General features: G+C 34.9%; 2 protein-coding genes across 3 annotated transcripts in view; both read right to left on the reverse strand.

Annotated features, from left to right (window-relative positions):
- Window positions 1–1,146: 1,146 nt before the first annotated feature.
- LOC149578471 (alpha/beta-Hydrolases superfamily protein) overlaps window positions 1,147–12,674 on the reverse strand; it is a 90,838-nt gene continuing 79,310 nt past the window's right edge. For both annotated transcript variants that reach the window (XM_089829304.1, XM_089829307.1), the window contains exons 8-9: window positions 1,992–2,056; window positions 1,147–1,804 (exon numbers count right to left, since the gene is read on the reverse strand). In XM_089829304.1, coding sequence (XP_089685430.1) covers window positions 1,657–1,804; window positions 1,992–2,056 — 213 coding nt within the window. In that variant the 3' untranslated portion in view covers window positions 1,147–1,656. The remainder of the gene's footprint in view (window positions 1,805–1,991; window positions 2,057–12,674) is intronic.
- On the reverse strand, window positions 4,785–6,696 carry LOC149578472 (uncharacterized). Its single transcript, XM_089829325.1, has 3 exons — window positions 6,245–6,696; window positions 5,706–6,105; window positions 4,785–5,582 (listed from the first exon to the last, which is right to left on the reverse strand). Exon 3 carries the CDS (start codon window positions 5,570–5,572, stop codon window positions 5,129–5,131), a length of 444 nt encoding a protein of 147 aa, XP_089685451.1. The 5' UTR covers window positions 5,573–5,582; window positions 5,706–6,105; window positions 6,245–6,696; the 3' UTR covers window positions 4,785–5,128.

Below are 12,674 nucleotides of genomic sequence, written 5' to 3' on the forward strand. Positions count from 1 at the left end.
GACAATTTATCAACTTCCTCACAATTAGGTTTACAAACAATCGAGTAGATATATGTTAATTACCTCTCATGATCTCACATGTGTTCTCAATTTTCTAACCATATTTTCTTTTCTATTTTTGAACATTTGCAAAGTTTAATTTTCTATACCAATGTCTTGACAGATCTCAAAGAGTTTACCACTTTCTTAATAACTTTTGATCTACTTGATCAAGTTCACAACAAATTACATATTATTGTTCTGCACTTGATTCTATCCACTTTTTTATTAAAAAAGTCTGCATTTTTATTTACTATATTGCAATTTATTCCTAATACATTAACATGCTCCAGATTTTCAGGATGTGGTCACTTCAAAAAGTTATTAAAAAATACTCAATGAAAAATTACAAACCACCACACAACTTCTAGATCTCACTCTTATATATCATTCTATTAAAAGAGTTTGCATACTAAATATAACATCTTTTACGCAATGCACTAAATAAATTATATTATACTTTTTTTTAAATCAGGAACAATTTCTTATGCGCGGCAAGTTTGACCCTCTTATTCTTTATGTATTTTTATTAAACTTTTATAGTTTAGAAACTAAATTCATAGTACTACAGTTCTTATTCTTTGCACAATGTCTAATTTTGCATGCATGTCTCTCAAAATTCAAATTTACTTGATTTCAGAAAGAAAGAAAAAGCGTTCATTTTACCTACCTTTTTGTTTACCATCTTGATGCACTTACCCCTTTTTGTTTACATAAAACCCTTCTTATTGGCTAACGTAAAATATATTACTTTAATACTTTGGACTCTATAATTTAATGCCTAGTTCTTGCAATATTCTTCCAAGGCTGAGCCATTTGTATAAAATCTTAAAAATCCAAGAATCTCCCAAATATTCTACACTTTTTGTTGAATATTAGTGACCACAACACCCTTGCCCTTCCTCAAAATACAGTCTGCATATTACATCAAACTAGATTTTAGCAATAGCTAAAAATGTTGCTTACAAATGGGTCACTAACTTTATGAATAAAATTATTATATCTAGTTGTGAGACATTAAACCAATCTTCTTAGCACAACAATATTATAACTTTATTTCATCCCAAGTGGACAATGCTATGTACAAGACTTCCTTCTGCAATGACATTTGTTTGTAGAATGACACTTCAATACAATTCCTTTTATTATGTAAAGCTTGAATAATGTTTTCACATCAAAGACTAAGAGCTAGTTATATCTTAATAAGCCGAGAGGGGGACAGACAAGTGCTAGTTATATCTTAATAAGCCGAAAGGGGGACATTACATTTTACAATAGACCTTTAACTCCATCATTTTAATCCAAGATAGTCAACGTTCAATGCACCTATAAATGTTGAACCTTATTCATCGTGGGCATGTCAGGTGTGGTTGGGATTTGGTTTAGGTTAAAATTGATTTTTTTTTGGAACCATAATGCACTTTGAGATTCCCTCGGAAAACATCAGTGCAGGCAGAAATATTGCAAGCTGTCAGTGGTTTTACAGCTTGTTGGGAAAAGCATTCAGTCCAAAAACATCTAGAGAAATGTTCATTTGAGTTTCATTGCATGCTGAATATAGACTATTACAAGCATCCATCACACAATAGAACGAAGCTTAAAGCTACTTGTGAAAATCTAAAGCCAAGGATCATCCCATCCTTTAGGACCTTCTCTTTTGACAAAATTAACAATAGCTTGCACTGCTTCTTCCACCCGATTAGATAGGGAATGGTTGCCCCATTCAATTTCAACCTTCTCTGCTCCCCCCATTGCATTGGAAAGTCTAACTCATGAACAACAAGACAAACATAATTGCGCAATATTTAAATGCCAATGAGAAACTTTTAACATTGTTAAATTAAAAAGATGATGTAGACCACCATTGTCCAAACAATTTATAAACAAAAATGGCTTTGGATAAAGCAAATTAAATTTGAAATACTAATAAAAACAGTTCCAGGTAAGCATACCTTTGGACAAGAGATCGCTTATCAACATATTCTGGTATATACTCATCGCCCATGGAGAAGATTATCTACAAAATAAGTACAAAAAAAAAACTCAGATTTGAGTATATCTGACTTTTGCATGGAGGAACTAATTTGAATTTTAACTTAAAACTATCCTTTAATAATAATCATTTGCAAAATTCTTAATGGAGGTTCTTATGGTTTTCCTAAATGTGAGTGCATTGAATGATCTTGCATTGATAAAAAACAAAGCTTCCGTAAGGAAAGTTATCATTCATGGTAAACAGCTCCAGAAAGTACACTAGAATCCTGTGTAAAATGAGTGAACCGCAGAAAAACTTTCCATATCTTTGTATAATGTTCCGGAGGTGTGACAAAAATCAAGTAAAATATGTATTAAGACATGCTAATTGTCATATAAGAGATGAGTAGAAGCATGTTCAGAGGCATACAACTGGGTAGAAAATGTGAAAAAAGATAAAATATATAGAAGGAACTTTTTCTTTATGAGGCAAATCACTAAATAAGAGAGGTTGAGAACTTGAAGCAATTAATTGTAAAGAAATAAGGGTCTGTTTGGTTCCTGGAAGATGACAGGAATTGGCTTTTTCAAAATTCGATTTTGAAAATTTTTGCATTTCTTTCAAAATTGGGAAAATGGAATTAGCATACCGGACTTCCAATTTTACCTCAAAATCAGGTTTTCCAACTTCCTACTAGCAAGTAAGAATTGAAAATCAAAACCTGGTTATGTTTTTTAAGGAGTGTAAAAAGTAAAACAATAGATTGGACTACTTCTTGAAATTTGCCTTCAACTCCAAGCTTACGCATAAAAATGTGTCTTCGGAGTGAAACAAACAGTTCAAGTAAAATCCCAAAAATCGGAATAGAGATTTGCAAAACCTTGATTTGGCTAAACTAAGGTTTGTAATAATCCCAGTTTTTAAAATTTCACGAACCAAATGGACCCTAAGAGATGTTGTCATCCACCAAGGTCTATGTTGGCTTTATATAGTTCAGCCAAATAAATACATTTTAACTTAATAAGAAGTAATAGTTCTGGAATGTGGCTGGGTCATAGATAGAACAATGTGCAAGCTACAGTCTTCTGCCTCATTAGCAAAAGCTCCTTCAAAATGCTGTCTTTGATGAGATACTGGCACCCATCCAATATTTGCAGTTGTGAAGTAGTGTGGACTATCTGCCTCAAGAAGGGAGAAAATAAACTGTGGTAATATGTATATAAATGGCTTTCAAAGTTATGGGCAAAGAAACTAACCATTTGCAGAGCCTATTGAGAATGTAAAATTATGATCTCTGAAGCTTTCAACTTCCGGTTTACAATCTCTTTGTTGCCACTTGTTAGTTCATCTTATGTCACTCCAGACACGGAGAAACAATTATATGTATGCAGCTGCATCAATGTGTACATTCAATCATCATCAGAGACGTAATGGTTTCCCTTCAAGAACTAAGAGAGGAAAAATCTAATTTGTAGAACCCCAGTGTGCTATTGTAAAGCATTCAATTAGAATGAGATTATATGTTCAGATTTTTGACAGGATAAGTACCAAATTTCTCAAGGGTGCCACATTTCAGACGTCAACAAAGAGCAATTTCATTTCGTTCCAGTGCATCTTCTATTTAGTTACATCAACAAGACCAAAAGGATTGCAGGAGAATATTGCACTAGAGAGAAACTTTCCTGTAAGGATGAGGAACCAAAAAATAATTGAAAAGTGGAACCTTAAAGCACTGTAATTAGACCCAAGAACAACTAACCAAACACACTACCCTGTGACTATCTTTTTAAACATACAGGTCTTATCATAAATCTGACAAACCAAGGTCTACAAACCACAAAACTATTCATTTATTAACTATTTTACCAGTGACTGAAGATCTCCTCATCCTCAATCAAGCTATTAGTCAGGAAGGAAACCATCCATTTAAGCCCCGGATACATATTAATCCCTGTTTCTTTTTAAGAAATGCGAGAGCAATCATTGCCTTGTTCTTCCTGTGAGCTTCCCTAGTCAGCCAAGCAATCACAATAAATGACCTCCATGCTGGTGAGAGAGAGCCTAAAGAGGAAGATGCATTTCCAGTAGCAAGAAAACGATTCCTAGAACACCACCATAAGCAAACATTTTCACCAGCACCTTTGCAATGTCTCACAACAATAAATATCAACAAAATATCCATTTTCACATAGTAATGGTGATTGGTAATTAGGAATTCTTCACTGAGGACACATTGAATCCCATAGAACATCAACCTTCCCCTAGTTTTCAAAAAATTCTTCAGTCATATTTCAGAAATATAACCCAGGAATACCATCTCTATCAATTTAGGCAGGTCAGCCCCACTGATGTCAATTTTTGGAGGCAGGAAACAAACTCAGAAACAAAGTAACGTGACTCGGACCCGGCTCGGACTCGACAAGGGTAACTTGACTCGTGACCCGGCTCGGACTCAGCAATGACTCGGCGATGACTCGGCAAAATGAAAAAACCTCGAGATTTTGAGATTTTTTAGGATTTAAAGAACATTCCATGCACCCATTATTGAATAAAGCTTAAAGACACAATAACATCATTAAATAGAAAATAATTTGATCATAATGCACATACTTAAAGTTAAAAGTCAAACATACATCGATTACATAAGTACAATACTACAAAGATAAATTGCTAAACACTATATTACTAGTAATTAAAGTTTAAACAATAGCTGAAGGAAATATTATAAAAGTAAAACATAGAATCATATATAACATGATAAATCCATGCAACCCATCAAAATGTATATGTATTATGAAATCCAACACATCAAGATTCAATAGTCATCATCAAATGTTCCAAATTTTGATCATATATTAAGTTAAACAAAAAGTATAAACAAGATTATAGCTATGGCTCCTAGTCGGAGTCCTCATCATCATCCTCATCCTCATCGTCATCCTCATCCTCATCCTCATCCTCATACCCAACCTCAACCTCAACCTCAGGCTCAGTATAATCTATAAAATGCCTCTTGGTAAGGTGTCTAAGGTAGGTCCTGGATGACTGATTAGCCATAGCATCAGCCTGTGAGGTGCCTCTAGGATCGACTATAGTCTCTAACTCTGCCAATGCCTATGAGGTGCCACTAGGATAAATTGTAGTCTCTAGCTTTGCCAATGCCTGTGAGGTGCCACTAGGAACAATTGGAGCTCTTTGGTCCTCTGCTGCCATAGCCACAGCCTCAGCCTGGCCCTCTCTATCTGCCTCATCAACCCACTGTAGGTCCTCATCATCAAAGACAGGATCAGTAGCCTTAGTGATCCACTCAGACTGTAGATCAACTTCCTCTAGAGTAATCGAAGAGGTGTCACTATCCAAAATCTCCCTGGTCCTAATGTGCAGGTTGTAATGCACAAAGACTAGCCTATTCATTTTCTCCACAGACAACCTATTACGCCTCTTTGAGTGGATGTGCTCGAACATGCTCCAGTTGTGCTCACATCCAGAAGTGTTACTTGGCTGGCTCAAAATGCGGATGGCAATTTGTTGAAGGTTTTTGGTTGAAGGCCCAAACATTTGCCACCATCTATTTGAATTTTGAAAAAAGGAAAAGAAAAAAATATTAGTCTCATTTCAAAATTTGAACTTTAAAGTTTAAAGCTAGAAATTTAGAAACTAGATTGTAGAAGGCTTAAGCTGCAATTTTTACCTAGCTGCAATTTTGTACAACCTTCTTTGCAAATTTGACTTGAAAAAATGGGCCCTGATGCATTATTATAGGCATCCATCTCAAGTAATATATCTGTGGCATTAGTAGCCATCTTTGATATCACAGTGTATAGGCCACTAAGAACCTCCTCATCTGCCTTGAAATCTTCATGGAAACGGTATGCCGGATTGAGGTAATAGGTTGTTGCGTGGATGGGCTTATGAAGCTGATTTTGTCATCTCCTATCAATTATGTCCCAAATAGGGCCATAGTTTTCCTCAACTCCTACATAGTTGGCCTTAATAACCTCCTTGACCCTATCCATGCCCTCATATATGTAGCCCATAGAGGGCTTCTCGCCATCAGCAACTCGTAGGAGGGCTACAAGGGGCTCAATGATCTACAAACCAATTAAACAAAAAAAATAATTTAATGAATGATGAAACTTTGCAAAGTTGCACAATGAAAGTAGAACAAAAATGTATGAGATAAAGTAATTTATAAAATTTGAAGACTTAAGCTTTTAAAATTTAAATTACCTCCACAATCTTCGAACATGGCTCCCACAAACCTTCATCATCATAAATGCATTTTGTTACATCTATCCCTACAGGGCTGGTGGCAAAGGAGGAGGAACTCCACTCTGGACCAGCAAACATGCACCTCAAAGCTAACCTTGAACTCGGCAAGGATTTTAGTGTGATAAAATTAGAGACAAATCATGTGATACCAGGACAAGCCAACTCCTTTCCCTTCGTGCATTGCCTCATAGTGCTGAGGACCAAGGCATGATTAGAGATGAACTTACAAAAAAATTTGGCCTTAGCAACACATGATTTCACCAATACAAGCTTGTCAATATCCTCTAACATAAAGTCGATACAATGGGTTGCACAAGGAGTCCAAAAGATTTTTGAGTGTCTCTCCATCAAAAGTTTTCCTGCAACAGTTTTAAATTAGTTAGTAAACAATGAAAATTTTTGATGTATTAAAAAACTTTTAATTTTCAAAATTTAATGAAAAACTAAAACAAATTTTTTAAAACTTAGAAAGTTAGAAGTTAAAATTTTGCCTGCAGCAACATAATTAACTGCATTATCAGTGACCACTTGGACAACATTCTCTTCCCCCACCTCCCTTATGACCTCCTCAATAGCCTCACATAAGAATTTTGCATTTTTCACATGTGAGGAAGCCTCTATAGACCTCAAAAACATGGTGGATCCTGAAAGTGAAAATTAAACAAAATAATTATCATTCAAGAATCAATAGTCAATAAAACAAAATTTTCATTATTAATAATACATTAAATTTTAGACTTTAAAGTAGAGGATGATGAATTACCTCCTCTAGAAACAAGAAAATTTAGGAGGGTCCTATTCCTCCTACTTGTCCATCCATCTGTCATAATGGTACACCCCTTTTGGCTCCAAATCTTTCTATGGTCCTCCAACTCAAGTTTCATCTCCTCAACCATATCTAATAAGAGGGGGCCACTCAACTCATCTTCAGTGGGGGCTTTAAACCCCGCACCATAGATGGAAACTGCATCAATCATCCCCTGCCAATAAGGTGTTCTATTACATTTATAAAAACATTTTAATTAACATATTTCAAATTTTCAATATCAAGTTAAAAGTATAAAATTGAATTTAAATTTTAAAACTTAAAAAACGTAAAACAATCAAATATAAATGAAGTTGAAGTACCTGACTGCTATAAATGGAATGTTGCAGAAAAACCAAAACTTGCAAATTTCTCTTATCCTAACTTCATGTATCTCCCTATTCCAGCCTAAGCTCTCAAGTGAGGGTTGTGCACCAGGAGCGGAACATGGTACAAAAAAATTGTCCAACATAGATTTTCTGACTCTAGGACAAAAGGTAAAGCCAATACCACTAGAAGGGGCAGCAGCCGCAGCACCACTAGCAGTGCAAGGAATAGATGTAGAAAAAGTACAACTAGCAGAAGCACTAGGACGAGAGGGGGGAAAGGAAGAACCTTCTCCAACACAACCTACTAACTCAGAAACATTTCTAGATGAGCGTGGAAGGGAATTAGAACCAATCTGAGCTAACTCTGCTAACTGTTTTTTTTTTTAATTCTTTTTCTTGTTCATATTTTTTTAAGGCAACATAACAAAAACGTTGAGCCTCAACAGTTGCAGCTCTACAAGGCTCAGTATCATGACCACGTATGCTAGCAATATGGCATTTCAATCTATTTATCCCCCCACTATTAATGGTTTTACAAAATAGGCATTTTGTTTGAATTCTAGTTCTACCTAGAAAGTCTATGATGTACTTCCAACACTCATCTTTTTTATTGCCTTTAAAGAGCTTGGGTTTTTTACCTCCAGGAGCCATTATGAGTAAGGAAAAATGTAAAAGTTGCTGCAATAAGACATTTTAGACCAAATATTACCATTTAAGCATTGTATTTTATGAAGATTTAAAGTTAAAAAAAAACCTATAAACAAACAAAAAAAATTCATCCAAAAAACCCATAAGCATAGAGAAAATAATCATCAAAATCTTAAAAAGTCAACTCATCAGGCTCATGACCTGAAGATTGCAGGTTCCCCTACAATTCTATGGGCTGCCCCCGCGTTACGGCAAGAACTCTATGGATGGAGGCCCGCCCACCCCCTTGGCGAATAGTAGGGGAATTGTAGCCCCCTTCGCGTGCAACTCTTACCTCTTTCAAATACTTTGAGAAGTGTTGAGAAGAGCTCCTATAAACTCCTTGATGATTTAAATGCAAGCTCCAAAGTCACAAATGCAAGTTTTCCTCCTCTTCCTTTCAGTTGGTTACAAAATAAGGACACTCTATTTCTCTTCTACCTCTCTCTCTCTTTCTTTTTCTCACAATAGAGTGTTATGAAAGCCCTTTTAGGGTTATAAGAATAAGAAAAAAAAAAAAAAAACATTAAAAAATTATGAGTTTTTTTTTTTTTTTGGCCAACCAATTTCTTGTTGCCACGGCCGAGTCAGCCCACGAGTCAGTATTATGACTCGGCTGCCAGGGGGTGACTCGCTGACTCGCATGGCTCGCTCAACTAGCGGCGAGTCACGTTACTCTGCTCAAAAAACATGTCAATAATAATTACAATAAATGAATAACATCTCCAAAACCCTTGTATTAGTCACATTTCATTGTAATAGAGGGTTTTGTTTGGGAAATGCTAGACCATAATTAATTGAGAAAGCCTAAGCACAACAACCATATTTGTTAAATCCTAATAACTTGATCGTATTAATGTTCTGATTTTTCAGATCAGACAGATCTAAATGCATGTCATTTCCTTTATATATGGTCTCATGATAATAACATCTCCCTTAGAACAGATCAGCAATTTGCTAGGCATATTTATATGCCTTCTATTGACTATTGTAGTTAACTAAGTATTAACTATTAGTTAATGAGAAAGGGCACCAATTTTTGGAGTAGTTTCTTTCATGGAGGGCCGACCTAGAAGGGGTTGTGTCTATTTCAAAAGGCAAGACTCTTGGGTAATATATAAGTAGGAGCAAGATTGTGGATAGAAGACACACAATACAATCTTAAGTCTGCTTTTCTAACAATCTACTCCTTGGCTATTTAGTGTAGAAATAAAATATAATCTCCAAAATTTATTGCAGACTTACAGAACGTTAATTCAGCCCAGAATTATAGTAGATCGATTTGTAGCAAGGTAATAATACTACAACAGTATTGAATCTTCAAAATTTGCTGAAAACTTACATGGTATCAAAGCTTTGGTTGTCGAACCTTGGCTCTGCAAATTGATAATCAGATTTAAAACATATTTAAGCAACATCCTACTACCTACAATGGCCAATGCAATCAAACCTGAAGACAGGTTTGATGGAAAAGACCACTTCATTGCATGGAAATACAGAATTATGATGGCACTTGAAGAAAATAATATAACACAATTTGTTGATAAGGAATCCAAGCAACTTGATGTTGATCCTTATAAAACTAACTGGATCAAAGGAAATAGGAAAGCCATAAAAATCATATTAGATGGAGTTAGAAATGAAATAGTACCTATGCTAATGAAACATCAGACATCATTCAATATGATGAGTGCATTAATAAATGCATATGAGGTTAATAATGCAACTAGAACCCTTTCACTAAAAAGGCAACTAAATCATATAAAAATAAGGGAGAACCTATGAATTCATACTTCCTAAGGGTGGCTAGTCTAAGAGATGAACTTACAAGCATTGGGTACATAATTGATGATGAAGAACTAACGTTAATGGCAATAGATGGATTACTAGATTTGATGGGAAATATTCTCACTAAGAGCAAGTGTTAGAGACAAACTTCCAGACTTCAATAGACTTAAAAGAGATTGCCTTCAAGAAGAATCTAGACAACTCAAGAAAGGAGGAAAACTGAAAACTGAAGATGAAGAACTTCATGTTCTCAACACAAATTCCTACGAAGGTAAGAAGAAGCTCTTCAAGAAGAAGAAGACTCATCAAAGAAATGACAAAACCTAAGAGAGATTTATCCAAAGTAAAATGCTTTAAATGTGAGAAACTTGGATACTATAAAGCAAATTGCCTAGAGAATACAAAGCAAAAAGTAAATTGTACAAATGTTACTAAGAAAGAGGAAAATTATGATCCTGAGAAACGTGTATTGTATTTAGCGCTATCAAATGAAGTATCAAGCAAAGCATGGGTAATTGATAGTGGATCATCTCGACACATTACAGAATACAAAGAAGTACTACACTCAATATCAGAAGAAGTTAATGATGAAGTTATCATAGGTGATAATTCCACTCATTCTGTCAAAGGAATTGGGAACTGCACCTTGAAACTAAAGTCGGGTATTTCTCTTAATCTCAAAAGAGTACTCTATGTACCAGGAATCAAGAGGAACCTAATCTCTGTTACAGCACTTGAAGATGATGGGCATAAGGTTGCATTCATGGACGGTAAAGTAATGACTTCGTCTAAGAACTCTTCATTTAAGATATCAAAGTTGATTGGTCAAAGAAAGGGATACTTGTATGAATTAAATATAGAATCTATTCAAGCCTTAATCCATGAAGCTGCTGATATAAACGAAGTGTGGCATAGTAGGTTTGGGCACCTAAACTTCAAAGCCTTATCGACTATGGAGAAGATGGTTACTAGTTTACCTAAATTAAATAAAGATCATTCTAGCATATGCAAAGGATGTGCACTAGGTAAAAACACCAAAAGTCCATTTCAAATGAGCACAAGAAAATCTAACAATGTTTTAGAATTAGTCCACTCAGATTTATGTCGACCTATGTCTGTTCCTTCTCTTGGAGGATTTTTGTTCTATATACTTTTGATAGATGATTTCTCTAGGAAAACATGGATTTACTTCTTTAAATATAAAGAATCGGAAGAAATCCTTAAGAGAATTAAAGAATTCAAAACCTTGACTACAAACCTATCAGAATACAAAATTAAAACTCTTAGGTTTGATAATGGAGGGGAATATACTTCAAATTTGTTTAAAAATTTTTGTAAAGAAGTAGGAATTAAGAGAGAGTGCACTGTTCCTTATAATCCTTAGCGAAATGGGGTAGCAAAAAGGAAGAATACGACAATTATAGAAGCAACAAGAGCTATGATACTTGATCAAAACTTAGACTTTAATCTTTGGGTAGAAGCCTAATGAACTATTGTCTATATTCAAAATAGAAGTCCTCACTCCCACCTTAAAGATAAAACTCCTAAAGAAGTTTTTTCTAAGGTTAAACCAAATATAAGTCATCTTAGGATATTTGGGTGCCCTGTATACTTACATGTTCCAAAAGAAAAGAGAACTAAGTTAGAACCTTCCAGAATGAAAGGCATTTTTATCGAGTATAGTGAAACCTCAAAAGCATATAGAATTTACATACCTGGTCAAAAAAACATTGAACTTAGTAGAGATGTTATCTTTGAAGAAGAGTATGCATTCAATAGAGCCCTAAGTTCTGAAGACCCCTTTCATATACTTATAACTCTAAAGGAAATCACAATCCTGAGTTTCAAAAGGAGAACATTGAAGAAATTGAAGGTGAGATTCAAAATTTTAATCTTGATGAAACTCAAAATCCTAAGAAAAGACCATTTTGGGCTATTAAGACTATAGAGGAATCACAAGACTTCGCTGCACCATCTAGAACCTTCAAAGAGAGCAAAAGACCCAAAAGATTTTCTAGTTATGCAACAAACAAGAGTGACTTATCTAAATCAGAACCAACAAATGTTTCAAATGCTATCACACATACAACTTGGAAGGATGCCATGAAAGAAGAATACCAATCCATTATTAAAAATGATGTTGGGAAATTGTTCCAAGGCCGGATGGAAAATCTGTTGTCTCTTCTAAGTGGATATTTAAGATCAAGCATGCTGCTAATGGTAGCATTGAAAAATATAAGGCCAGATCTGTCGCACAAAGGATTCTCTCAAGAGGAGGGAACTAATTATGAAGAAATCTTTGCTCCAGTTGCCAAATACACCTCTATAAGAGCAGTCCTCGCTATTGCAGCATCGAAAAGATGGAAAGTACATTAGATAGATAAGAAAATAACATTTCTGAATGGAAAGGTTACAAAAGAGATATATTTGGAACAACCTAAAGGATCTGAAACTCATACTCCTAAAATCTTTGTTTGCGGACTCAAGAAAGCTCTCTATGTGCTTAAACAGGCTCCTAGGGCATAGTATGAAAGAATCGATAAATATCTCACCAGTTTAGGATTCTCTAAGAATGAAGCTGATCCAAATCTCTGTTATAAAAGAGATAAAGATGATATGATAATTTTGATACTATATGTTGATTTACTAATAACAGTGATGATCATCTTATAGATCAATGCAAGAAAGATCTAATCAGAAAATTTGATATGAAAGATTTAGGACTCCTTCATTACTTCCTAAGACTGAAAGTATGGCAGAACTCTAATAGCATCATACT

The sequence above is a fragment of the Cupressus sempervirens genome, chromosome 1 (genome assembly GCF_028749045.1).
Source record: "Cupressus sempervirens isolate cs-2001-9-10 chromosome 1, ASM2874904v1, whole genome shotgun sequence".
NCBI lineage: Eukaryota > Viridiplantae > Streptophyta > Pinopsida > Cupressales > Cupressaceae > Cupressus > Cupressus sempervirens.

What these genes read in the sequence shown, in the direction of transcription:
- LOC149578472 (XM_089829325.1), bottom strand. Translation starts at nt 5,572, where the DNA reads ATGTTTGGGCCTTCAACCAAAAACCTTCAACAAATTGCCATCCGCATT.